This window comes from Arvicanthis niloticus, chromosome 4 (assembly GCF_011762505.2).
Source record: "Arvicanthis niloticus isolate mArvNil1 chromosome 4, mArvNil1.pat.X, whole genome shotgun sequence".
NCBI lineage: Eukaryota > Metazoa > Chordata > Mammalia > Rodentia > Muridae > Arvicanthis > Arvicanthis niloticus.
The window spans coordinates 78366656-78394199 of NC_047661.1; the positions used below are offsets into that span (position 1 = coordinate 78366656).

General features: G+C 42.4%; 1 protein-coding gene across 5 annotated transcripts in view; it reads left to right on the forward strand.

Moving 5' to 3' along the window:
* The window catches only part of Wars2 (tryptophanyl tRNA synthetase 2, mitochondrial), an 85952-nt gene extending 58850 nt beyond the window's left edge, over positions 1-27102 (forward strand). For 3 of the 5 annotated variants that reach the window (XM_034501512.2, XM_034501510.2, XM_076933021.1), the window contains 4 exons: positions 1041-1121; positions 3837-3922; positions 12117-12235; positions 13811-16206. In XM_034501512.2, coding sequence (XP_034357403.2) covers positions 1041-1121; positions 3837-3922; positions 12117-12235; positions 13811-14259 — 735 coding nt within the window. In that variant the 3' untranslated portion in view covers positions 14260-16206. Of the gene's footprint in view, positions 1-1040; positions 1122-3836; positions 3923-12116; positions 12236-13810; positions 16207-23191 lie in introns of those variants that run through there. The other 2 variants (XR_013109981.1, XM_076933020.1) reach the window with 2 other exon arrangements.
* Positions 27103-27544: the final 442 nt, after the last annotated feature.

Genomic DNA, 27544 nt, shown 5'->3' on the forward strand with positions numbered 1-27544 from the left:
AATCATATGGACACAGAATGCCACAATCAATAGACTCAGAATCCCCAGGGCCCAGAAATGGGATGCTTAGGGCTCACAATCTAGGTCATCAGTTAGAGTATGGCCTGGGCCCAAGAATCATCCCAGCCGCTGCCAGGTTTTGCTTACTTGATTAAACTTGATTCAAACAAAACTAGGTTGAATAGAGTTTGTATTTTTTTGTTGTTGATTAATGGTAGGGGGCAGAAGAAACAAGAGGAAAAACAATGAAGGTTGAGAAGGAGTCAAGAGAGGAGGAGTTAGGAACTTTAAGACTCTTTTGGAGGACAAGTGGTGCAGGAGATCCACTTTCTCATCGCCAAAGATCTGAAAAGGTCAAGTCTTTCCATTGGAGCCGGGTGCCTTTCTTTACCATCTAAGTGAAAAGTATTGTGGTTACAGTCATGGATTTAAGGGTCAGAGAGGACTTTAGATGTGTGTCGGGGAGGGGAGAGAATGGAGGAGAGGACAGGAGAAGAAACTTAATAGATTTATTGATTAACCTGGCATTTCAAGTGGATGGATGAACTGGGCAGAGGTGGCACACACCTTTAATTCCAGCACTCAGGAGGCAGAGGCAGGCTGATCTCTGGGTTCTAGGCCAGCCAGGTCTACAAAGCTAGTTCCAATACAGCCAGGGCTGCTCAGAGAAACCCTGTCTTTAAAAAAAAAAAAAAAAAAAAAAAAAAAAAAAACAAAAAAAATCTAGGGGTTGGATGCTCCAGGATGTGGTGGAATTCCCACTGAAGTTACTAAAGGACCATGGCTGCCTCCTCACTAGGGATGCCAAGGTTTAAACAGTAATCTGCTATTTGTATTAGTTGGTTTTTGTTTTGTTTTTTAGTAACTTCTTCTTAGTTATCCTTTTCTGTGCATCAGGAATCATGGTCCAGCCCTTCACCTGTTTCCATTTAATAACCTTGACTTGGGTTATTTTCAACTGTTTCAGCCTCTCCCTGTTGTCTGTTAGTACTGCTTAGATGCAAAAAGACACTGGTCACCTTTCTCTCTCTCTTTTTTAGGTGTCTGAACACACTCAGTTAAGTTGGGTCCTCACCTGCATGGTAAGACTGCCTCGATTACAGCATTTACACCAGTGGAAGGTAAATGCCAGAACATGAGTGTTGATGGGAAAGGGAGGCTTTCATCTGTGCTGTTACTGGTGCTGGGAGTTCTGAGTTCATTCACTGCCCTGGTTTGCCACCCACTGTTTGCTAGTGCTGCATCATTTTCTGTTCTGTGTCAGTATCAAGGAGAAAATGGAAAGATCCACCAGGACTCTTTCTGACTTCAGAATCTCATTGTTATTTGTTTTATCTGTATTTTGATAGGATTGGTAATGACTTTGAACCTACTGCACTATAATTACAAACAATCAGAATCTCTGCGTTACTGGTCCCTGATATTGCCTCCCATTCCCCCTAAAATTAAGAATATTTTCATGGTGGGGACAAGAGATAACATATTTCATTTAACATTTAAACAAGTTAAGCCTAGGCAACAGTTCAAACCTACAAGGGGAAAAAAAAAAAAAGGCTGTCTTTCTTGTAAGAAATCCTACTAAGAAAGGCAAGTTAGATAATTCATAGTGCTTTCCTGCCGCTGACTTTTGCAGTTGGGTATCTAGAGGTAGGTAGCCCAATTATGTCAACACTAATGTTTAGTTTCAGTTTCTTTTGAGCATATTTTCAGGGCCATTAGTTTCCTCAAAAATTGGTCTTCAGAAGCCATCCCCTAAACTGCAGAAAGCAGCCCCCATGATGTGATTGTGTCCAAACCTTGTTGCCTGAGTTCGTGCCTCTCTCCCAGATTCTTACCTTGAAACCCAACCTCCACAGCTGGGCCTTTAGGGTAAGAAGTGTAGGTCTCACTAAACGGGATTGTTGTTCTTATGAAACAAGCCATGTCACCTCTCACACCAAGAACACGGAAGGAGGCACCATTGATCAGTTTTGGAGATGAGTTGCGGGTCCAGGATTGACGGTGGAGTCTCTTCCCTAGCTCCAGGCTTTTCCATAATCCTGTGCCCCCTGACTCCATTTCTCGTCTGTTGTTCACAGCAGAAATGGCTGTCTTCTAGATGTGCAAAGAGCCGACATTAACTCACACTGATGGGGATGCTGCAGATTGACCTTGTGCCGGGAACTAGAATCAACGTTTTATAATGTTCTCTAACGTATTTTAATTTTAGGAGAGACTTTGCTGTTACTATAATGTTATACCACTAATTCCTGGTTGAACCTAATGAGGAGAACTTCATTGACCTGGGGAGATGGGCTAAGAGCCGTTCTGACTGGAACAGTGAGCACAGCAGGAGTGATGTGAAGGGTGGGTCAGGGTTGCTGAGGTCAGCTGCAGGATTGATGGGGAAAGCACCTAGAACAGGCTACCAGCACTCAGTAAGCACTAAGTGTTCTCTACTTTACAGCACTTCCTTTGTAGTTTCAAGGACCAGTTGCTGATATAAAAAACCCAGGACTAGAGAGATGGCTCGGGAGTTACAAATGTTTTTTACTCTTCCAGCATCTACATTGGGTGGCTCACAATAGCCTGGAACATCAACTTTCAGGGACCCTACACCCTCTTCTGACTTATGTAGGCACCTACACACATGTGGCTCGCACACGGGCAGACACACACATACACATAATTACTAATAGTAGTGATGATGGTGATGACGATGATGATCAATTTACGAATTAGATAGAAAGATGGCTCAGCACTGGCCTGAGGACCTGTATTCAATTCCCAAAACCCACCATGGAAGGAGGGAACTAACTCTCCACAGGTTGTTCTCTGACCTCTCCATGCAAGCTTGGTGTGCCTTCACCTTTGCACATGCACAGGTGCAAGAACACACACACATTAAATAAACAAACAAATAAATAAAATGTACCTTTGAATTTATTGCAACACTGGGGCTGGAGAGATGGCTCAGTGGTTAAAAGCACTAGCTGCGCTTTCAGAAGTCCAGTGGTTTAGTTCCCAGCACCCACATGGCAGCTCACAACTGTCTGTAACTCCAGGGAATCTGACATCCTCACACAGACATACATGAAGGCAAAACACCAATGCACATGAAATTAAAAATACAACAATATTTTTTTTTTAAATTAATGCAACACAGCTTTCATTTTCCATCTCTCTGTCTTACATTTCATGTATCTCACATAGTGGAGGCGGGTGAGCAGTGACATGTGGAGAGCAAAGGACAACTTGCTGCAGTCAGTTCTGTTTCCAGAATCTGGGTCCTAGGGATTGAACTCTGGTCATCAGGCTTTGTGTCAGGCATCTTTAATCAATGAGCTGTCTTGCCCACCCTGGTAGCAGCTTTCTAAAAATGAGATTCCGTTTTTTTTTTTTTTTTTTTTTCCAAACTCTTCTCTAAATTAATCTTTGATGAACTTTACCTAGTAACTTTGTGGTAATTGTTTTTGAGAAATTTAATTTTGTAATAGTTTCTGAACTGATTCGGAAGCTAGAAAACTCCTTTCTCCTTAATGAAATGAATGAGAAATTGAGGTGGTATAAGACTCATGCCGGGGCAAGGGACCATGTGTGTAGCTCGGTGGTAGAGCTTGGGTGGGCTTTGCACAAAGGAGGCCCCAGCTCCCAAAATAAAATCAAACACCATGGAAATGGTAAAACAGATCCCTCTCACTCACTTCCGAAGCCAGGAGCATGGACATGATAAGCAGCCAAATGTATGTTATTGCAGGTGGCTCCGGAGCACACTCGGCTTGCTTTAAAATTTCTTAATTGAGCAATATAATCAGGTTGAAGTCAGAAGTCTTTCTCTTCTCTCCTTGTGTCCACAGGCAAAGGCTGCAAAGCAGAAGCATGATGGGACCGTAGGCCTGCTCACATACCCTGTACTCCAGGCGGCAGACATTCTGTGCTACAAGTAAGAAGGGGCACCAGCCCTGGGTACCTGCACTCTCACCGTGACAAGAGAGAGGCCGTGTGAGAATGTCTGTTTGTTTGCTCATGGCAGGGTCTCCCCTGGAACTTGTAATCCTCGGGCTCCTGAGTGCTGGAATCGCAGGCATGTGCCGCCTGAGTATGTTTAACTCTCAGAAGAAGGTTTGACTTGTGGAGGAGGGGTACAAAAAGGATCAGATACACAGTCAGCACAACACAAGTAGTGTATGTCTTTCAGTGACTTGCTCACGACTGCCATTGCCATTCAGAGCTAGTGCAGAGCACCTTCTATCTGTTAGAGACCTTAGTAAGTCTTCTCTGTGTACTAACCTGATAACAGCCTTGTAAAATGAATCATTGTTACTTCTGTTCATCAGAAGACATAGCCGGGTCTCAGGGTGGTCAGCAGCAGATCTAAGGTCATGCTAGCTAGTAAGGTTTGGAGCCCGGGTCTGAGTCCAGAAGGTGCTTCCAGTCTAAGATCAGGAAGGTTTGTCAGGTTGCGTCTATGAAAGAGTGCTGGATGGTGGTGACAGAAAATAACTAAGAGCCCAAACTGTTCATCTTGTGGCCAGGAAGCAAAAGAGGAGAGAAGGGAAGGAAAGGGGAATGGGGAGAGACAAGGAGGAAGGGGCGACAGGAGGCAAGAACAGGCACAGTGCTCATCTGGTGTGGCCGTCACGTGAGTCACGTGTTCTCTACATGTATCTGTTTTGTTTTGTTTTCTGTAGTGGGGATTGAACCTCGGGCCTTACACTTGCTCGGCAAGCACCCTACCACTGTGACACATTTGTATTTTGGCTTCGAAGACAGAGTCTGCCTAAGTTGTTCAGACCGGCCTTGAGTTCACTCTGTGTGAATTCATACAGCCTTCTCTTGCCTCAGCCTCTAGGCAGCTGGAATTAGAGGCTGCGCCCAGGCCCAGCGCCAAGTTTATTTTACTGTGCTGTGCCTGCCTTGCTTCTCATGCTGTTAGATGATGTCATCGGGCTGAAGGAGAGGGAGTAAGTGCTTATCGTGCTTTCTTAGTTTGGTAGAGTTAACAGGAACTTAAGTCTTTCCTTTTTTGTGATTTCTCAGACAGATTAGTTCTTACTATAGATTTTAACAGTCGTAACACACAATTGCTTCCTTTCCCTTAAGTTGGCATCGCTCATCTTTTCACCGCTTCCTTTCCGCGTATCTGGATTGCCAGCATCACTGTGTGTGCTTTGGGACCAGTATGATGTCAGTAAGTCCCTGTGAGGCTGCACCCACTGATATGAGAGCTCATGTGCCTGTGAAGGTGCATATTCATCATGGAAGTGCTGATTGGTGGCAGGCAAGGGAAGGTTGGCATTTTGCATACAGTGATGGGCATATTAAAACATTGCTTGCTTCTGGGACTTTTCATGTATGTTTTTAGACCACAGTTGTGTCTAGGTAACTGAAGCTGTAAAAGTTAAAATTGTAATAGGAGGCAACTGAGATATATTTTTATCAATTGCCCAAAGTCTAATTAGCAAAATGATTTTATATATATATATACATATGTACATATATATAAAGCAGTCCTTTTATTTGCAAGTTAGATGAACAGGGAACCTCTGGGAGTTATTGAGCAAATTACATAGGACTGATAGCACATGGTTGAAACAATCTGGTCATCTTAACAAGACCTACATAATGACAACACTGGATGGCATACCAGCATGAATGGGAGAAGTCTTACTTGACTTCAATCCATGATGAAGTGCTATAGGAAGTTATGATTTTTAGATATAGGAGGACACTGTTAGAAGGCTGACATCAGTGAAATGGATTTCTAAGATCTCAAAGCATGTTTTACATGCCACCATTTTTAGAGTCAAGCCTGGGGTTGCAAATATCCAAGTATTGTACACAAAACTGTCAGTGGTTCAGATGTGGCAGGTATCCCTGAGTTTCCTGATGGCTTCTTCTCTGTCTCCAGCATCAGCAGGATTCACTCATAAGAGTCTTAAGTGTTTCCAGGGTAGGCATTCTTTCCCATTCTGTAGTGTTCCTCCTTAACTGTTACAGATCTCATCAGTGGTTAGAATAGTACTTCTCTCCAGCCTCAGAAAGGAGGGTGGGTGCTAGTGGTAAAGCTCTTCCATCCCATTCTGATTTGTAGAGAGTCTTTGTTCAGATAAACAGATTAAAATGCTTTTCTCTAAAACCAGGCATCATCTACTTCAAGATGGGTCTCCTTTCTTAGCCTAGAAATTGTCTGGCAGATTTAAAGCCATGATTAGATTATAGGTGTGGACATCAGCATGTCCCTTTTCTAAAAGAAACAACCCAGCATTCCCCTCTGTCTAGTCTCAGGCTAGACCACCTATGCAGGTAGGGGGTTTTATTTGTTTTTGTTTTGTTTCACATATTTCTGTATCTGGGAAAAGTCATGACCAGAATGTCTAGGAATATTTATATTATAAACACAGGTAGGTTGATGGATTGAAGGATGGGTAGAACATCTGTGGTTTCTAGGCACCTGAACATCTATGTGGCCTCTTCATAGAATACTGATGCAAGTCTGATACAGATTTTGTATTTGCTTCTGTCAAAGTCAGCATTAGAATGAGTATTGTGGTAAGCCTGAGAACATGCTAGGAAATGAACAGAGAAGCAGCTTCAGATAGGCTGATAAAGGACGTGTGTAATTGTTTCCATAGGCATTGGTTAAGGAACCCAGGCAGGAGAGCTGAGATTATCTTATCTGGAGAGCATGATAACAGAAATTTTAGCCAAGCCTGGAGTGCAGGTCTGTGATCTTGGCTATTTATCAGGCTGGGCAGGAAGGTCACAAGTTCAAGACTTGCCTGATCTACAGAATAAGTTCAAAGCTAGCCTGAGTAACTTAGTGAGACACTGTCCCAAAATAAAAGCAAAAACTGGGTAGGTGATGTAGCTCAGGAGTAGAGAGCTTATTTAGTGTACATGAAGCCTTAGACTCAGTCTCTATACCAACAAAACAATAATAATAACAATAATAGCAGATACATGAAGAAAGACAAAGCTTGAAAATAGCAAAAGTTCTTAATTTTTATTTATATCTTCCTTATTTATCTGAATGCCCAATTTTAAATAGCTGCCTGTCAGAGAACCTGAAGACCTGCTGCTAGATAATGTCTCCCAGACTCTACCTGTGACACCTCAACAATATGTCACCTAAACTCTGCTTCCGCGCAAGCCCCTGAGAGTCATTCAGCCCCAACTGGTCAGACCTAAACACATATGTAGGAGCCACACTAAATGGACTCAGTAGGGAGGGTGTATGTGTGTGTGTTTCTATGTGTCTTGAGTCTGTATGTCTGTGTCTGTGTCATATAACAATAATTATAGAGGAATAGGCCATGACTTTAAGAGAGTTGGGGTGAACATGGGAAGAGTTGGAGGTGAGGAGAAGGAAGAGTAAAAATGATGTAAATACACTGCCAGTGTATAAAATTCTCAAAAATAAATAGTTGGCCAGATATTAAGAAAATATTTTTTTTTTATTTTTGTGTCTCTTCCTATATATGTATACATATATAGAGATACACAGTGTATTTATAGTTAACACTTTTTTTTAAGTATCTGTAATGCAGCAGTTCCAGGCAGTACCACTGTGCATGCCTTTGAAGGGGAGAGAAGGAAGGACTGACAAGTGTTGAGTGGTATTCTCCAAGTATCCTAATAACTGATAGATACATGGTACTCAAATCCTCATGATGCTCTGTAAGACAGGTGGTGATATTCCCATTTCCAGATGAAGAAATTAGCTTTCAGGACAGAGTCGTGTAGTGTCTGAGCACTTCCCTAGTATATGTGAGGTACTGCCAAAAATGTATATTAATAATCAATATTCAGTTATTATTTAAATTAGTTAATAATTAAAATACTACTAATAATTTTAAATTTTAAAAAGAAAGAGAAATTAACTCTTGGGGGGAAATTTGCTAAGTTCTGAAACCAGTGTTTCCCAATAATTTGAGCAGACAAACAGGAGACAAAGCTGAGACTAGAAAACCAGAAGTTGAAATGGGCTTGGTTGCTCAGCAGGGAAGGGCCCTTGCCCCCAAGCCTGACAAACTGAGTACAGCCTTAGAACCCACGTGGAAGGAGAGAGCATTGACCACAAGCATACTGTGGCATGTATGCATGTGTGCACGCTCATGCACACACACGCACGTGCACATGCACACACACACACACTGTACACTAAATAAATATGTGTAAACAAAGAAATTCTGGGATGGTACAGGAGAATGAGGCGATGAGCCTTCAAAAACTTTTGCTATAACAGAATCTCTGAGGTGAGACAACTTAACAGAGAGAAGGTTTATTTCTGCATAGGTTTCAGGGTTTCAGCACATGATTGGTTGACCCCATTACTGCAGGTGTACAGTACGGCAGGATGTCATAGCAGAAACACATGGTGGGACAACGCTGCTTTACTTCACAGTGACAAAAAGAGGTGTAGGGAGGAGGCAGGCCAGGGTCCCCAAGTTCCCTTCCAGGGCCACACCCCAGTGACCTAATTTGTTTCTAGAAGGCCCAGCTTCTGAGTGGTTCCACGTCTCCCAGTAACACTATAGACTGGGACCAAGCGGTCTCTGGGGAGTACAAAGTGCAAAGGAAGAAAAGGAGCAAAGGAGACAGTAAACTAAGTGGCCTGCGACTTCAGGTTGGTGGTTTCAGCTTCTAGGGGAGTCTTCCTATTGTCTGAGGGTGGAGGCATTGCCACGGAGAGTACACTTTTTTAAAGCAGTTTTAAAACCTTCATCCAGTGAGCCCAGAGTCCTGGAATCTTGCAGGATCCTGCAAGCTGTTGTCCCAGCTTCATTCTACCACACGGCCTGCGCAGCTATGCCTTTTCTTTCTTTCTGGAATATCAATAGGGCTATATTAAACAAAATCCATTGCCAGGCTTCCAGTCCCTGAAACTGGGAGCTAGCAGAGAGGAGAGTGAGTGGGGGCTATCAACAGACAAGCCAGTACATACCCCACAAAGAGTGGGAAGCTGTCTGTGTATTTCAAGGACAGAGTAAGGTTGTTGTCATCAATGCCATCTAAATGAACACAATTACATACGTGTAAAGGACGTGTAAAGGAGAGCAGTAGCTGGGACCTGCTGTTTGGAGGCAGTTTCATGGCCTGGAGCGTGATGGTGGGGCATGCGGAAGATCATGTGCATATTTATTAGGTGTTGCCCTGCAATGAGGTGGGCAGCTCTAGGAGAAGACTAGTCAGAAGCCACGGTTTCATTCCATATATAATGAGTATTCATATCTAACAAGTAATTACTAGAAGGGAGAGTCATGTCCAGTAAGTAATCAGTAAGGGGGAACCAGCCCTTTGTGACAGGAAAGACGGCTCCAAGCCCCTTTCCCAGCCTGCCAAGTAAAGGCTGCAGTTCTGAAAACCCACAGGCACAGCCAAGCAAGTCAGGGAAAGCAATATCCACACAGACAATGATCATTCATCTGGACACTAATGCTGCCAAAGGGGTGGGATGGAGCCCAAGGAAACTTCAGGCAGTCGGGATCGAAGCAAAAGAAAAACCGCTCAGTCACCAAAGAAGAAGATCAGAGGCATTATTATGTGACAGAAGTTATAACAATCAAAATTATGAAAGACTTTGTTTTATGTTGTGTCTGAGAAAGCGCAGCCAGGGTGAGAGGGAATAAAAGAGAGGGAGAGAGTGGGAGTATTAATATGGATATCATTATGTCGGATATAAATTTTGAGAGGGCAACCCTAAATTATTTGAAGTGAAAGGCAGACTATGGGGAGAGAGGTTGGAAATGTGAAGAGAATAAGCCCCATAAGTGAGTGGAATCAAAGACAGGCTGAATAAAGTAAAGTGTGAACTCCGCGGATGGGAAGCAAAGGCCAAGATAAATTACAGGAGGTGAAAGCGGCAGGAGGAGGGACCAGAAACAAACAAACCAAAGGCAGATGCAGGCGCCACGTGGAACAGTGGGGCCAGGTGAAAAAAATTAAAATGGTTTTTAATCCTCTTGTAAAAAAATCAAAACCCCACAGATTTGTAAGAAAAGAGTCAAGGATCCGACAAGAAGCGAGTCACACACAGCGTCATTATGAAAACTAAATGTGTTTTTTGTTTAGTGGGTGGCTTTGGGAATCTGGAACCATTTTGACATGTGGAAATATTCATTTTGATGTGCTTAAAGTGTATTGATTATGGTAATTGTTTTTTCTGTGTTAGTTGCCGTCCATTGTGATTTCCGACGAGCTACTGTAATTGCTTTTTAACCTGCTCGGTTGGCTAATTTGGTCTGGGAGAGTCAAAGTGACCTCTGCATATGGGTCTCACTATAATTACAATGTCATAAGAGTAGCAAAGACCAGTCAAAAAGAAATTGACAAGAGTGGGCCATGTGCTTGTGTACCCCAAAGAGGAGCCCCCGCAGCCCTGTCCCGATCAGAAGGTACAGCGTGACCATGCCTTTTGACCGCTCACGGAGCTGACACTGGCCTGCTCCAGCCTTAGCCCTCCTGGGCCCTCTGCACCTTCCCAGCGCCATCTTGCTGTCCTTAGATGGACAGAAGAGCCTCGGCCATACCTTCACCCTTACACCCACTGTCCTGTTTTTCTTAAGTCAGACTTCCCAGAATTCCTATAAAATAGTTTATATGTGGGGGGCTACCCATCAGTTTCACATATGTTTTGTACCCAAATCTGGGTTGCCACTGGGTTTGTGACAGTGTATGTTATGGGTTTGAAGATTACTATTTCTGTTTTTCAGGGTGAGTTGGCCATTAAAATGAAGATGCTGTTAATTGAGAAAGTCAATGTGCCTTCCATAAGGCCATCTATGCCTTTCTCCTACCATTCTGTCTCTTGTTGTATCAAACGTTAGTGAGTGTTTGTCGTATCAGTTGCTTTTATGTATTGAAGTCTTACCTCAGGAAACACTTGGTAACCCTAGAAACCAGCCAGATGGATGGTACCTTCATTATCAAAGTTTGCAAAGGAAATGAAGGCTTGGGAAGACGGAGAAATTCTAGATGGTTGCTCACTGCTTCTTCCAAATTAAACTTCCTTGCTCAGAAGCTACAGCTGTGCTATCAAACCTAGCCATGCATTAAACATTGAAGTCACCTGTCTGCACAGTCACACTTCCTGAGTGCCTCCTCAGGATCCCACACTGTGAACTGCATATACAGGAGTGACATCATCATAAATTGTTTCTCTTACATTCTAAGTGGATTTTTTCCCACATCCTCATTTATTTAAAAAAAAAAAAAAAAAAAAAAATTAGATAACATTCAAGTCTTCTTTGTTCCTTTTCTCAAAATCATTTCCCTCTCATCTTTAAGAACAGAAGAACAGGTATATGAGTTAACAAGGGTGGTTTGGGTATGTCTCAATTTTCTTTATTTCTCTCATTATCATTATGATCATTATTTTTGTCCATCTTTTAGTCCTGGGTGTTTAACTCAGGACTTTCATCAGTGTTTCCAGAATCATCCCACATCTGTGCATCCTAAAAACATGTAGCACCTGAACATAACTTTCTTAATTTATGTAAACATCAGTGTGCCCTTCACAAGCTCTGCAATTTGCTTCTTTCACTGTACATTTTAAGAAGCAACTACAGTGTATTGTGAGATTTTCATTTGAGTTCCCCACAGTATGTTAACTGTCTTCCAATTACAAATACTTGAAAATGAAGAAGCATATTGTAGAAAGATCAAGAGTCATGCCTCGTTTGATGGGGAGGAAAACCTCTGGCCGGAAGAGCTGTCTGCCATCTCTAATTTGAAGAATGGGTGGGGTGTCTTTCAAGTGTGAGCTGCAGCTCTGAGGTAAAGGCATCTGGTCTAGGCTGGAGTAATCTGCTGACTGGGTGAGGGATGAAGAGTGGCTTTTAGACACAATTATGTACAAAGCATGTGCTATTGAAGATGCCATGGCTTCCTCCCGGCCAGATCCTGTCATGCTGGTGTTGATGGCTCTGCTCTTTCGAGATGGGAGAAACAGAACCAGAGTAGACAAACATGCCTTCAGCACACAGATAAAGACTTGGGCCTTAGTGTTCTCTCTGTAGCTGGTGAACATTTGTTGAACACCAACAGTGAAGTAGGCACAGGAAATGCAGCTGCTTGCAATATCATTTCCAGCTAAGGAGCCTCACTGAGTTTTTCTGTCTGTGTTTTATTAAAAGGTCCACACACGTTCCTGTCGGGGAAGATCAAGTCCAGCACATGGAACTAGTTCAGGATCTAGCTCGAAGTTTCAACCAAAAGTATGGGGAGTTCTTTCCATTGCCCAAGTCCATTCTCAGTAAGTAGCAACCAGATGATCATGATTGCCGGGTACATACTGAAGAGTAGACTAGAGACCTGGAATTTCACTGACACTAAATGTGGCTTTCTCACTGACAGGCTTCAGGATCTGTAACTGGAATCTTTGTTGTTCATGTGGTACTAGGAGATGATGCTAGAGTCTAGAAAACGTTAAAAACAAAATGTGAGCACTGGCTGCTCTTCCAGAGGTCCTGAGTTCAATTCCTAACAACCACATGGTGGCTCACAACCATCTGTAATGGGACCTAATGCCCTCTTCTCACATATAGGTGTACATGCAGATAGAGCACTTATATACATAAAATAAATAAATCTTTAAATTTGTGAAAATGTGGAAGAAACTTTTTTAAAAATCATAATTTCTTAAGTATATGTAAATAGATTGTATGTATGAAATAACATTTTTATTTGATAGAGCAAATTACACATAGTTTTACACACAAACTAAGGCTCACCAAGGGTATGTCCAAGTCACGTGTCTAGTCGATAACAAAGCTGAACCCTGTCAGCTCTTCTGATCCCAAGGCTGATGCTCTTCGCCCATCTCAACATTCACAGTCAAACAAATGTCAGGAAAACGAGAGCTGCTTGGCATGATCCACACAGAAGGGGAGGGAGCTGGTGATCCTCACTGCTGTTGTCTGAAAGACAGCAGAGATGGGCAGAGTCCACCCACTGCGTCTGAAATGCCAGCCCCAGCTCTGCTAGAGCGTCCCATGCATTGAAGTCAGCCTCCTTCATAGCAATAAGTAAAATGCCAGTGTTCCATCTATTGCTGTTTAGCCTATCTCAGTTTCATCTCTAATAGCCATAAACTAAGCAGTTATCAAGAACACTTGTTTATGAAGCAACACTCCCCGTGTGTGTGTGTGTGTGTGTGTGTGTGTGTGTATGTCACTGTGTGTGTGTATCACTGTGTGTCTGTATGTGTGTATCACTGTGTGTGTGTATGTGCAGGTGTGTCTGTAAGTTTATAATTCTGTGTAGAGACAAGGAAGGATTGCCACAGATCATTAAAGTTGCAGCATTCCTATAGTGAGGTGGGAGGTGGAGACAGGAAAATGGCCAGCTGCATAGTGTCAGGAAGAACAAGAGATACCTTACCTCAAAACCAACTCCCTAAAGTTGTTCTCTGGCCACAAACTCACCATAGGACATGTATAGCTGTGCATATACCCACAGGCAAAAAAAAAATGTTTAAAAATGAAGTGTACACAGAGCCAGAGAGATGGCTCAGAGGATAAAGGCACTTGCCTCGAAAGGGTTGTGACCTGGGTTGCATCTGTGGTCCCCTCAAGTGTGCATAGCATAAGCAGTATAACCAACATAGTCTCTTTTGTGTCATTTATACACTGGATGAATAATTGCTGATACATGCTGTGAATGTCACACTAACAAGATTGATTTCTGATGTTTTTACTTCCATAGTTGATAAATTGCACAAATTCTCCAAGATGAAGGCATGCTATTGGGCAATCAGTATCTCTGGTCGGGTTGGTATTTTCGAGGTCTAGACTGTAAGGTTCTCAGTGACTTGCCTTGTTTTCACTAGCATCCATGAAGAAAGTGAAATCTCTTCGTGACCCTTCTGCCAAGATGTCAAAATCAGACCCTGACAAACTGGCCACTGTCCAAATAACAGACAGCCCAGAGGAGATCGTACAGAAATTCCGCAAGGCTGTGACGGACTTCACGTCAGAGGTCACCTACGAGCCGGAAAGCAGAGCTGGTGTCTCCAACATGGTGGCAATCCATGCGGCCGTGTCTGGCCTTTCGGTGGAGGAGGTGGTCCGCAGTAGTGCAGGCATGGACACTGCTCGATACAAGCTGCTAGTGGCCGATGCTGTGATTGAGAAATTTGCTCCCATCAGGAGGGAGATTGAGAAACTGAAGATGGATAAGGACCATTTAAGAAAGGTTTTACTTGTTGGATCTGAAAAAGCGAAAGAATTGGCCTCTCCTGTGTTTGAGGAGGTGAGGAAGTTGGTGGGGATTCTGTAGGAAGGTCAGCCAGTCCCTGCACTCCAGTCAAGGCAGCTTTTCTCCCGCAGATTTTGGCCTGTCCATATTTAATTCAGTTTGATGATCAGCTACATTTGATGAATGCCATCAACTGAGCAATGTTCCAATCCCATTGGCAAATGCCGTAATCGGGATCTGGGGCAGGCACACCTCTTCCACTCCAGTTAAATGAGGCGCAGTTTTTGGTCTGAAGTAGTCCCACAAGCTTAAACAATAACTGGGCTGTGATGTGTGCTTGTTTGTGCAGTACTTACTCTGGCCAGTGCACGTCATCTGTTCTGTGCACACAGGTCCTGTGCTGTAATCCCGAATCCAGTGGGTATTTGCAGTTCATAAAGAGAGGCTGATTCTCAGCTCATGTGTTACTATGATGATGTTGCCCTGATGTATTTCAATGACTTAACTTGTGCCCGCAAGGTGGCTCAGGCTCAAGGCTCCTGCTGCCAAGCTTGATAGCCTGAGCTCCATCCACAGGACCAGCATGACGGAAGGAGAAACTGTCCTCTGACCTCCACTTGTCGGTCATGGTATGAGCACATACACATACACACACAACCCTAAATAAAAATATAATAATCTCTAATTTTCTAGAGGCAAACACTGACTTATTTCAGCAAATGTGTTATTAACATCAGCGATTCATGAGGTCATCATTGGAGAGCATTGTATTGCTTCAGCTTTGTCTATTATACAGGGCCTGCATTCCTAGTTGTATTCTTGATAAGCACTTCTGTTTTTACATTCATCTCAGTTTAGTCTCAACAAGCCCTCCCTCTGTGGAACACATAGGAACCGTGGGGCAGAACATAGAATTAGCTCGCACAGTGTCACTAATTAAGTGGGAAGCAGGTCCAAGAGTGAAGCCCTAGCTCCCCACTACCAAGACTAGTGCTTTCAAATAATTCTCCCAAAGCCCTGAGGGTCAAAGTTTTGAACCTCTAAACATTCCAGTATCCAGTTTGGATACTGAAAAGATAAAGCCTGAAATACTGATTTTTGTTTATGTGAACTCAGCTAATGGTTGTGTATTTTAAATCTAGATCCAGCTAGCTTTGGTCACTTTTATCTTTCAAAACCCAAAAATAGGTCCCAAGGCCTCACTTCTAGATTCATGCTAGAGCTGCCTGCTTGTCTCTGCCAGACTCCAGTGAGGACTAAAGCCTCTGATGTTTCCAGTAAAGAGAAGCTTCTCGTCTCAGCCTGCCTCAATCTCTGAAATAACAAAGTATAGCTCTGCACTTCCATGTTCACAGATGAAAACAGAAATAGCAGTCCTGGCTTGCACACCAAGGCCTATGTCAAGATTGATTTTGCAGGGCCAGCCAGATTGCTCAGCAGAAAAGGGCTCTTGCTGCCAACCAGACCTGACTATGAGTCTAGTCCTGATAGAAGGAAAGAACCAACTCCTTGAAGTTGTACTGTGATTTACACACACACTCACACATACCACAGTGAAATGCACACACCTACTCCTACACAAAATAAATAAATGTTTGCTTTTGGATTTTAAGATTGATTTCACAACACCTCGATTGTCAGTTAGATAACTGAAAGTAGGAGACACTGTATCCCAGAGTCCAGATGAAAACACCAACCTGGTTCAGAAAGAGGGTACATCTTACTTGGGGGGGGGGGTGCATGTTGTTTTCTTAATTCATTTATTTATTAGTGTGTGTATTTGTGTGGGTAAGATCATGCCAAGGCATGCCTGTCAAGATTGGAGGATGATTAGTGAGATCCAGTTCTCTCCTTTCACCATGTGGGTTCTGGGAATCAAACTCAGGTCATCAGCCATGGCATCAGGCATGCTTTCTCTCTGAGCCATTCTGCCGGCCCTTAAGTTTTATCTTTTGCATCTTAGTAGGAGATGTCTGTAGTCCGAGGGCATCACTGATTATATTTCTTATAAAGATCTTTTTTACTTTCCTTTCATTTTATCTTTGTTTGCGTGTGTGTGTGTGTGTGTGTGTGTGTGTGTTTGTATGTGTGTGTGTGTGTGTGTGTGTGTGTGTGTTCGCGCGCATGCCACAGAACATGTGTGATGTTAGAGGACAGTGCAGGAGCTGGCTTTCTTCCACCATGTAGGTTCTAGGGTTCAAACTCAGGCTGTCAGGCTTAGCAGCAGGCACCCCTGCCTGCTAAGGAACCCACCAGCACTTGTTCACTTTCCGTTTAAAGAAACCTATTAGGAATAGTGGAAATCATATCTACCAGGCCTTTGCCTGTGTATCTCTGTGGTCTCTAACCCCTAACAGTGCTTCTGTCTAGCAAGAACTAAAGGCAACAAACAGGAGAAGATCTCCAAAAGAAGAAAAAGTGAGAAAGAAAAAGCATTAGAAGAGGATAGCCTCTAAGGAGTAGCCTCAGCACATCCTGTTATGTAAAACTCTTACTGCATAAAACCTAAGTTTGCCATAATAATTAAGATTCTTGCTAAATGTATTGTAGTTCCGCAGGAAAACAAACCCAGTAGGACACACAGAAACTGAAGAGAGGGGGCTAGAGAGATGGCTCAGCACTGACTACTTTTCCAGAAGTCCTGAGTTCAATTTTCAGCAATCACATGGTGGCACCCAAGCATCTGTAAGGGAATCCAATGCCCTCTTCTGGTGTGTCTGAAGACAGCAATAGTGACAGTGTACTCACATACATAAAATAAATAGATCCTTTAAAGAAGAAAGAAAGAACCAGAAGAGAGTTTACTGGGGGCTCAATGACCAATGGCATACACTTTTCTTGTTTTTTATTGGATATTTTATGTTTTACATTTCAGATGTCATCCCCTTTCCTCATTTCCCCTCCCTAGAATGCCCTATCCCATCCCCCCTCCTCCTTTTTGCTTTTATACCATTTTAACTACATGCAAGTATTCAGGTCAGTTCTGGGTTGAGGGGCTAGCAACACAATAGATACAAGTAGTCAAGGAACAAGCAAGACAATAAACACAAATAGTCAAAGAAAAAGCAAGGCAATGAGCAAAATTCCATGAACACTCCCATGACCACTGTTTCTAAGGGCTTATCAGGATGACCAAAGTATCGGAGCCAACTTCCCTGTCCTAGCCCAAAGTCATTCTCATGTCTGAAGCCTACTTCCTTGTTCTTGCCTAAAATTTAGATTCCTGCCTGAAATTACTTCTTTGTTCTAGCCTAAAGTCAGATTCCTGCCTGAAGCCCACTTCCTTGCCTTTGGCTGGCCAGTGTCATATTCCTGACAAGCAGCCTATTTCCTTATCCTTAGCCTATGTCAGATTTTTGCCAAGCAGCCCTAAAGGCTCTCCACCTCTCCCCCTTTTTTATTTCATTAACAAGACTGAGTCTGTCTTAGGTCATTCTGACAAGAATGCCTTCCTTTACCTGTCATAGAATATGTATTATCAAAAGCAATGCACTTTTGTCTTAGGTTGGTAAGACTCTGTGCAGAATTTTACCCATCCTTGGCTTGCCATCCTGTTAATTTAATAACTCTGTCTTGGGGTCCATTTTCAGTTTCAAACCACATACTTTGGCTACTAACATGTTGATGTTGTTAAAGACAAGCTCTCAAATGATGGGCAGGAATAAAAGTGTTCCCAGGACACAAAGGGATACTTTTGATCAAGCTATATATATCATTCTACTTGACAAAAATAGAAATACTGACCTCAGGCCATGGGTAATTTTATCAGCAGTATCTACTTCATCAACTCTCAGCAGAGCAGCATTCTTGAAATTCATAAGTTCACTATGTAAAGTTAAAACATCCAGAGAGGTGTTAGAATTATGCCAAATATACTGGCATATACTTTTCTTGCCAATGAATGAAGTTTGTTCCCAGCATCTGTGTTGGCCAGCTCACAACTGCCTGTACAAACCAATTATAAGGGGTCAGATAAATTTGGCTTTAGCATGCACCTGTACTCATGTGCACATACCCACACATACTTAATTAAAAATAAAAACAACAATAATAAATGCCATATGTATGCCATATCACATGCACCTGGGATGAACACTCAAGATCCAATATATAGCACAGAATTTTTTCAGGTCAAGGAGCATTGGGTCACACTATTACAAAGACTGGGAGAAATATAGCATGCTGTCCTCAAATCTAGAGACTCAGGACAGCAGTATAACCCAGTCCAGATTTAAAGGCTAAATAGTCAAAGGTGCACAATCAGTTCAAAGTGTTCAGAACCCAGAGACTGGACAGGGACTCCTGTGTAAGTCCCAGAATCTAGGAACCATAAACTATGATGTTCCAAGATGGGTCAGCTCAAGGGAAGAACAAATTGGCCTTTCTCACATTTTTGAAGTGGTCTCTCAATGGATTGATTGCTACCTGCCCATACTGACAAAGTTAAGTCTTCATTTATTGACTTAGTTTCTAATCTTTTCTAGAAATACCCTCAGACACCCCCCCCCCAAAAAGTAAAATTTAAAAAAGACAAGGTTTCACTAGCTATCTGTTTCACCCTGTCACCTCAGAAGATGAAAGAGCGAAGGCTGCATATAGCGGAGTCTGTTTTGACATCCCTTCCTATTATCATTTATAGGCCCAGCAATTTTTTTTTTTTTTTGAGACAGGATCTCTATGTAACCCTGGCTGTACTGGTCTACTGTACAGATCAGGTTAGCTTTGAACTGATACAGATCCTCCTGCCTCTGCCTTCTGAATGCTGAGATTAATGACTTGTACCACCATGCCGGCCCAAGAATTTGTTTTGATATAAATGAAGAATTGGAAATACAAACAACTATGCTTGAGTTCAAAAGGAAATTTTTATTATTATTTCCTATTAGCTTTATACAGAATGAAAATGTAAAAAGTATTTCAGATGGCATTGTTATAGCTGTTCGGCAGCTCAGTGCTCTGTAACTGTGCCTCCTGGCAAACCCCACTTCAAACTACCTTGTCCAACTAGACCCTCTCCACGATAGTAGGTTTATCTTCATAGGTTTATCTTTTTGGTCCATGATAAACAATTACCAGAGTATTGTCAGAAAATGTGCTAGAAACTTCTAATAAGGTGTCATTCCCCACCATGATTCTTCCCTGCTCCCCCAAAAGAGGTCCTTCCTGATGCACACCACAAGTGTGGTTATCACAAAGCAACTCCCAGTGCTATTGGGTTCTTGCTGTCTGTTGGGTACTGTGCTAAATGTCTTAATGTGTGTTCGCATCCATTACTTACATAAATTATATAAAGGAAGCCATCTATTTTTACTTTTATACAGTTTTGAGGGTTACGCCCATGATTGGTTAGTCCATTTGCTTTTCTTCCTACCTCAGGGCAGTGCATCCACACAGGACAAAACTGCTTACTTTGTGGCATCAGCCAACAAGAAGAGAAGTTGAGGGGATGGGATGCCAGTCCCCTACATGAACATACCCCTTAATGACCACAGTGTGTCCCACTAGGCCCCAACTCAGTGTTTCTGCTACCCTCCCCCACCCCCCAGCAGTGCCATGCTGGGCAGGCACCAGGCCTTTAGCACACACACCTAGGGAGAACCCTAAAGATCCAACATATAGCACAGAATTTTTCCAGGGACTATCCCCAGACCAGGGCAATGAGCATCATTCAGGAGTCCATTTGGATCACGATGTTCTGCCCAACCTCAGACCTACTAGATCCCAACACTGTCAGATGAAGTGAGCAACCTGCGTTTCAGCACCTTTCCAGGTGACTCAGATACACACTGGTGCTGAGAGCCATGCTTCATCTACATTCTCTCATTTAATCTTTATAAGCCAATAAAATAGACAATACTGTGTTATCAACCTCATATGACTAAGGTTGATGGTGAGCTAGCTGTCAGAGGTTGAAAAATGTAACAAATATAGTTCAGCTCCTAATAACGGTAGAGACGGGATTTCAGCCCAGCTTGTAAGGGATAGAATCAGAGTCTGGAGTCTCACAAAGCCAAGGGTCCCTTTGCGCAGTAGCTCTGGAATACTAGAGCTATAATACATTATATATTGCCATACACTAGCAGTTAAGTATATTTTATTAAATATTGCATTTAATATTTATATCAACCCAATAAGACAGGAGCTCTCAATTCCACTCTTTAAAGTGAGAAACTCTACTCAGCAGTGGGTCCAAAGCCACATGTTTATGCCTAACTTCAAGTTTCTCCCCATTGGGAGTCCAAGGTTTGCCTTAACCAGCAAGCCTCAGGCAGTGTGGTCAGACCCTGCTAGTCCAGTCTTCTGTGCTCCAGTATATCCCCAGTTCTTACATTCACTCTCTGCCCTCTCCTGCTCCTCCTGTTCTTCCCACTTATCTCAGTATTCCTACAGTTGTTCCCTAAAACTTCGCTTGTGCACACAGCAGTCCTTAGCTCTTGTCTCCAGTCAAGTGACCCGAGTCTGTTGTGAGTTAGTGAAAATGACTGTGCCATGTGGCAGTTCTCAGTCTCTTCTCTTTAACATGAGGACTCTGTGTCATCATTAACTATGTGTTATCCCCCTGTGATCATTCTTTTTTCATTCTGTCAACTCAGTGGCTCTTTTGAAATTTTTTTGCACGGGAGGCATCAGTTCCTCCCTGAGATGGATCTGAAAACAGATTGCCTATCATTAGCAATTAGGATTTTCCAGCACCCGGGGGCACAACACCCGGAGGCTTCATGGCCAATCGTTTTAAGTGCTTCTATGTTAACCCTCAGCAATTCTGTTCGATTGGCTATGTGGGGATTGCTTCTTTCTCTAGGATGTAGACCAGGGGTTCAGTGCATTACAAACATCACCAGATCAACACTGTGATCATGCTACCTTGTGACAGCAAATGCAGTACAGTTATTATTTAGCAAAAGACATATAGAGATGCGAGCTAGCAAATGCTGGATAAACTGGCTGAGCAATTAACACGGATATTCATGGGGAAGATACCACAGATCAGGGATAGCAGAAAGGATAATTTTTTTTAATATCCATTTTATTTTATGTGAGTGTTTTGCATCCATGGATGTATGTATCCACCATATGCATGCTTGACAACCACAGGGGTCAGAAGAGGGCATTGGATCCCTGGAATTGGAGTTATAGATGGTTGTGAACCACCATGTGAGTGCTGAGAATCCAGCCCAGATGCTCTAGGGAAGCAAGTACTCTCAACTGCTCAGCCATCTTTTCAGCAGGTTTTTATATTCTCAGTACCTCCCAACTGGGATTACAGTCCGCCAGAAGTTTCAGAACTAAAACATACTCAAACCATGCAAGATATCATACTCAGTGGTCCTCACATAAATAAAAATATTTAATATCTAATATAACTGTTGGCTCTGTAGAATATACTCTTTCCCATAACCTCCCCACCCTGACCCACATATAAATCAGGTCTACAGTAATCATTTTCAAATGATATTTCTGAATGGAGGATGATGTAATTTATGATTCTATTTTGAACTCCATTTTAACAGCTTTCCCATTTTTGAGTAATATTTAAACATCCAAGCTCTTCCTCGGAAGAAAGCCATGTTCTATTTTATGTACATGGGCACTGTGATGAAGAAGTGTTGTGTGCTGGCTTACTGCTTGGTCTCACCACACTAGCAGGTCCCACAGGAAAGCCCTGCTTGACCATTGTCAATTCAAATAAATGGGTTGTTCTGAGACTTCCGTGAATCTTCAAAAACTGCTCCCAATAAGAGGAGGTTATGTGACGATATTTTTAAGTTAAACTTTGTGAGTCATCTAGACATGGTAATGGGAGCCATGGGGAAAGAAGTGTTCCCATCATGGACAGTCGATGGGCAAGAAGTGTCTTCTTCCTAAGCACTACTCCAGAAGAAAATGTTTGTACAAGAAGAAGAGCTAGGTACTCATGAACATACAAGACAACCGAGTTGTTTTAGGGTTGTTTCCTCTCTGGGTCCTCACAGAGAAAAAAAATAATAATGAATGATGAGTTTCTGAAAGTTCCTGGCTCTTTCACAGATCCTCAGATCCTTAGTTTTTAGGCCTGCCCTGTTTGTTTGCAGGTCTTTGTTCATCTTCAGTCCTTCTCAGCTGCAAGCTCAGTTCCAAGACAATTCCCTAATAAGTGTGCCTCAACATGTATGCAGAACAGTCATGAACATTTGCCCCTGACTTCTCTTCCCCACATCTAAGATGATGCCAGACCCAGCTACCACCCCCGCTTTTCTTACCTACTGCTTTCTTTAACCAGCAAACTAAACAAATAGATCCCCAAAGGTGAGCAACCCTTCTGGTTGAGCACTTTATAAGTCACACATTGCTACCTGTCATCAAGGGAAGCTCTTTCCTGAGATCTTCATGGGTTTATTACTCTCTTCCACTGTCTTCCTTGCTACCTGACACCACTGAAGTCAAAATGGCCTCTGCATAGTCATGGTCTATCTAAACTCAAGTGTCCTCCCACTGTTCTAGAGTAACTAGCTCCATGTGGCTCACCTACTCTCAGCCCTATGGTTATTTTTGTACTAGCCACTATCATGACTTCCATGCCATGTCTGGCATAGTCTACAGCTGAATATTCACCAAACCATCTGGTGTTCAACATCCCTCTATTGAGGAAAGACTGTGACTTGCTGGACACACTGAAGTCAACAGAAAGAGTCTTATTGTTTGATTTGTATCCACACCAAATGAACAGCCTCAGTATTGATCAGTATTAAGCATGATTTGATTTCTTCTCTTTTTTTAAAAAAAGATGTATTTATTTCATGTATATGAATACACTGTAGCTGTTTTCAGACATACCAGAAGAGGGCATTGGATGGTTCTGAGCCACCATGTGGTTGCTGGTAATTGAACTCAGGACCCCTGGAAAAACAGTCAGTGCTCTTAACCCCTGAGCTATCTCTTCAGCCCCCAACCCCCAGTCTTCATAGATTCGTCATAGAATCTATGAATAAATGCTGCCTTCTTCCAGCATTCACTTCTCCTTCTTTCTTGTTAGTAATAGGACCATCACTGAATTTCAGCAGAGCTCTTGGCCCTAAGTAGGCCCTGCATTTTTCGACTTGCAGTAAGGTAAGTAGGTTGGCTATTCTTGGTTCTCAACTTGACTACATCTGGAATTAACTAAAACCCAAAAATAGAGGGACACACCTGTGAGGGATTTGCACTTAATTTGAAGTGGGAAGATCTATTTCTAACCCAGATCTTTGAGGTGGGAAGACATGTCTTTAACCCAGATCCTTTGAGGTGGAAAGACCCATCTCTAATCTGGGCCCTGCCTTATGCCGGAAGCCTATACAAGGACATGGAAGAAGAAAGCGTTTGCTGCCTAATAGCTTGCTCAGCCTGCTTATAGGACCCAGGACCTCCAGCCCAGGGATGTACCACCCACAATGGGCTGGGCCCTCCCCCATCAATCACTAATTAAGAAAATATCCTACAGGTTTGCCTTCAGCCCAATCTTATAGAGGCATTTTTTAAAAATCATCTCTAGTTTAATACATCTCAACTACAGTTTCCCTCCACTCTCCCCAGTTTCCCTCTCCTCTTATTTCTCCCAGGTCCTCCTCCATTTCCGGAAACTTCAGAAAAGAGAAGTTCTCCCAAGGATATCAACTGAACACACATAACAGGTTTCAAGAAGACTTAACACAAATACTCATGTCAGGGCTGGGCAGTTCATTAGGAGGAAAATGGTCCTAAGAGAAGACAAGAGAGTCAGAAGCATCCCCATCCCCTCTCTTAGGAGTCCCATAAGAATGCCAAGCTACACAACTATCACATATGTACAGAGGACCTGGCACAGACCCATGCAGGCTCTGTGATTGCTGCTTCAGACTCTGTGAGCCCTTATGAGCCCTGCTTAGTCTGTGTGCCATGTTCTCCTGCTTTTCTCAACCCCTCTGGCTCTAACGATTCATCCTCCTCCTCTTCTACAGGTTATCCCAAGCTCCAAGGGGAAGAACTTAACAGAGATCTACAATTTAGGATCTATCTATCTATCTATCTATCTATCTATCTATCTATCTACTCCTGTCAGCTGCCAGGGTTAGCCCCTCTGAAGAAGATTTGGTTAGGCACTGATCTGTGAGTATAGCCAAGTATCTTTAGGAATCACTTTATTATTTTTTCTATCCTAGGACTCTGGACTATGCTGGTTCTAGTTCCAGGTCATCCAGGTAGTGTCAGACTTGGGCTCCCTTTTGTGGTGTGGGCCTCAAATTAGAATAGTCATTGGTTGGCCACTCCCACAAGTTCTCCAGGAGACATTTTTTTTTTTTTTTATTGAAATTGCCTCCTCTTTTCAAATGACTTTAGCTTGTGTTAAATTGACATAAAACCATCCAGCAGGATGACTTGGTTCTAGCCAATAGCCAAGAGAGTTAAAAGTGGCGCACGACCTTCCAAGTCTTATCTCTCTTCTTTTCCTCCCTTCCTGGAGCAGCACATTTGAGTCACTCAGAAGGCAAAGATGGAAAGAGTCAATCCCGAAGCCTGGAACCTGGCCTCAGTGAGCCCTGCTGCCTATCTGCCTGGCTTATCTACCACACTTGCTCTACTATCTGATTAATAACCTTTGTACCATTTAAGCCACGTCCTCTTGGGCTCTCTGGGTTACAGTGTGCTAGACACTAACCATACTAGTTTCTTGCCTGATAGCTCCTCTACAGCTTGCTTTACTTAACCTTGTGCGGGTTACACTGTGTGCTAAGGCAGAGGTCTAGCAACTATGAACCCCAGACCAGATGTACTAAGGTCTCCTGGGCACTTACTTGTTAGCTATATAAATCCAGACTCTACCTCATAGCTACTGGATGAGAAACGAAATAAAGCTTAGCTACGAGTTTTTTTAACTTGAGGTGGAATGGATGCATAGATATTTAAGAGCCACTGTGCTAGGGATGAAGCTTTGAAAAAATTAATAAAAACCAGTCTCTGTCTTCAACATGTTTGCATTGGTGACAGTTAATCAGTCATAAAAATACTTGTTATCTTGGATCTCTGTTATTTCCTGTTTTTTCCTTTTTAAATAATCAGATTCACTCAGAAAAAAATATATTGAATTGTTTTTGTTTGTAGAAGTGATTACACAAATCTTAAAACCTAAGGCCATTTGAGTGTATGCAGATCATAAAGGGAGAGATAATTAGTTACAGTTGTAGATAAAATGGACAGACTCTCGATCCCCAATGCTGAAATTAATGAAGAGTTTCTGAAGCCAAGAGAGAAAAATAAGAAGAGGTAGTTATTTACACAGTGGGTAATAAAATTACAGTACTTATTAGCCTGTAAAGGGTTATATGGTCTAGAAATAAAAACAGTTGAGCATGGATTAAATTTATGAGTGAGAAAGTCATAAAACTGTATTAAGCACAAGTTAGGAATGCTCAAATGATTTCTCAAAGTGACTGGCATGAACACCGCCGAAGGAAAGTTGCATAACATTCAGTGCTCAGAACTCTAGACCGGACTAGATTGGTGTGGGACAGGTGATGTGCTGGTGAGCAGACTAGGTAAGGTAAAGATTTTTGTGCTTAGCACATTTCATGGAAAAAAAAAAAAACAAAACTCCTTCACATTTTAGATATGGTGAGGGCTTTAATGAACAGTATATAGTAGATGCAATTCATAGAAGAGTTGATTTTTAGGATAAAGTTAATGTGTCATTATTCTTATTAACAAGAGACAACTAAATAATTGAGAGCATAATATAATTCTGCTTTCCTTTGGGTATCTGTACCCTGAAATGCTTAGGTTGGTCCCATGAAACTGTTGGGATCAATATGTGAAAGGTAGAACTTGAATGGAGGTCTTCTAGTCATCGGGAGCATGTTCTTGAAGGGGACATCGTAACCCCAGTCCCTTCTTCCTCTGCTTTTGTGTCCCAGCCATGAGGTGAGCATGTTTTCTCCATGTCTACCATGATGGACTGGCCATAGACCTAACCCTGATGAGTTTAACTGACCATGGGCCAAAATTTGCAAAGCTGTGAGCCAAAATCAACCTTTTCTCTTTATTCATTGAGTATATCAGACGTTTTCTTTCAGCAACAGAAAAACCGACAAACTCAACAGCCAATAAAACATTGTTATTAGTATACAAAGCAAAATTGTTTTCTGTCTTCAGCACAGGAGCTTTACACGGGGAATAGAGTAACATGTAGATGAAATGTTCAGTGAAAAGTAGCTGGAGAGATGGCTCTGTGCAGAAGGAGTGTTTCCTGCATCACAAACTAGCTAAGCATGTGACATCCATGAGCCTAGCTGTGATCATGGTGGGGTGGCAGATAACATTGCCCAGTGTCCTTCTGAACTACACATATGTTGAATTCTACCATCCCCGATTTAGAAACTCCAAATTTACTCTACATGTCTCCTGCTTAGTGCTATGAATCACTTTATCCCCTGACTTGTGTATTTTGAAAATTCCGCAGTGTCATTAAACTACTATCCATTCTGGTAAAATAGTGCTGCTTTCCCTCCTTTCTCTACTTCTTTTTCTTTTCAAGAACCTCCTCTAAGTTCTTCCCCCTACAATATTGTTAATTACAATCTCTATTCCAAATAATTTGGAATAAAAAATATCCCACAGTCTGGAGTCAAGTGAGATTTTTATTGAGTTTTTATGGAGAATAAGTTGAATGAGGTGGGCAAACTAGAGAGAGGCTCCTCTATAAGGCTCTAGCATGCCCTCCTGTTCCACCCCAGCAAGCACTCATGTTACAAGAATTACATCTCTCATCTGCTTCCATTTGTTGGCCAGGACCAGCAAGCCCAGGGTACTACCAGGCAGATTAACTCCTTCCTGATCCTCAAAAACCATCCACAAGAGGCTGTGTGTGGCTTCCAGAGATCTCTGTCTTTCTTCTCATTAACTTTCAAATATGTTCCTGCTATTTGGTTTTCTCATTTATACAATACATCAGAATCACTATCCCCTTCTTATAGATAATTATTCCCTGATTATAATGCTGCCAACTAGCCTGTTTATTGCAGCTGAAATTTGCACTACATGTTACTATTCCTTCTACCCCTTTTATATGTACTGATTTGTAAGTACATTTGGGCACAAATCATTGCAAAAAAATCTGTTTCTTTTTATTGTTATTTTTGTTTGTTAGATCATTCTAGTATGAGGCACACTAGTGCACATAGAATAGATGCAAAAGTGAGTCTTATTGATTGAAAGTAACCCTGGCTGAAGAGAGGTTAGAGGTTGCTAACTCAAATGGTTTCAAAGGGCAGACAAGTGTGCAAATGCATTACATCATTTTACAGATGTTTATTTGGTGCCTGCTATGTATGCTGGCCACTATACTAGGCACTGGCTGTACAGCAATGAACAAAAGGAG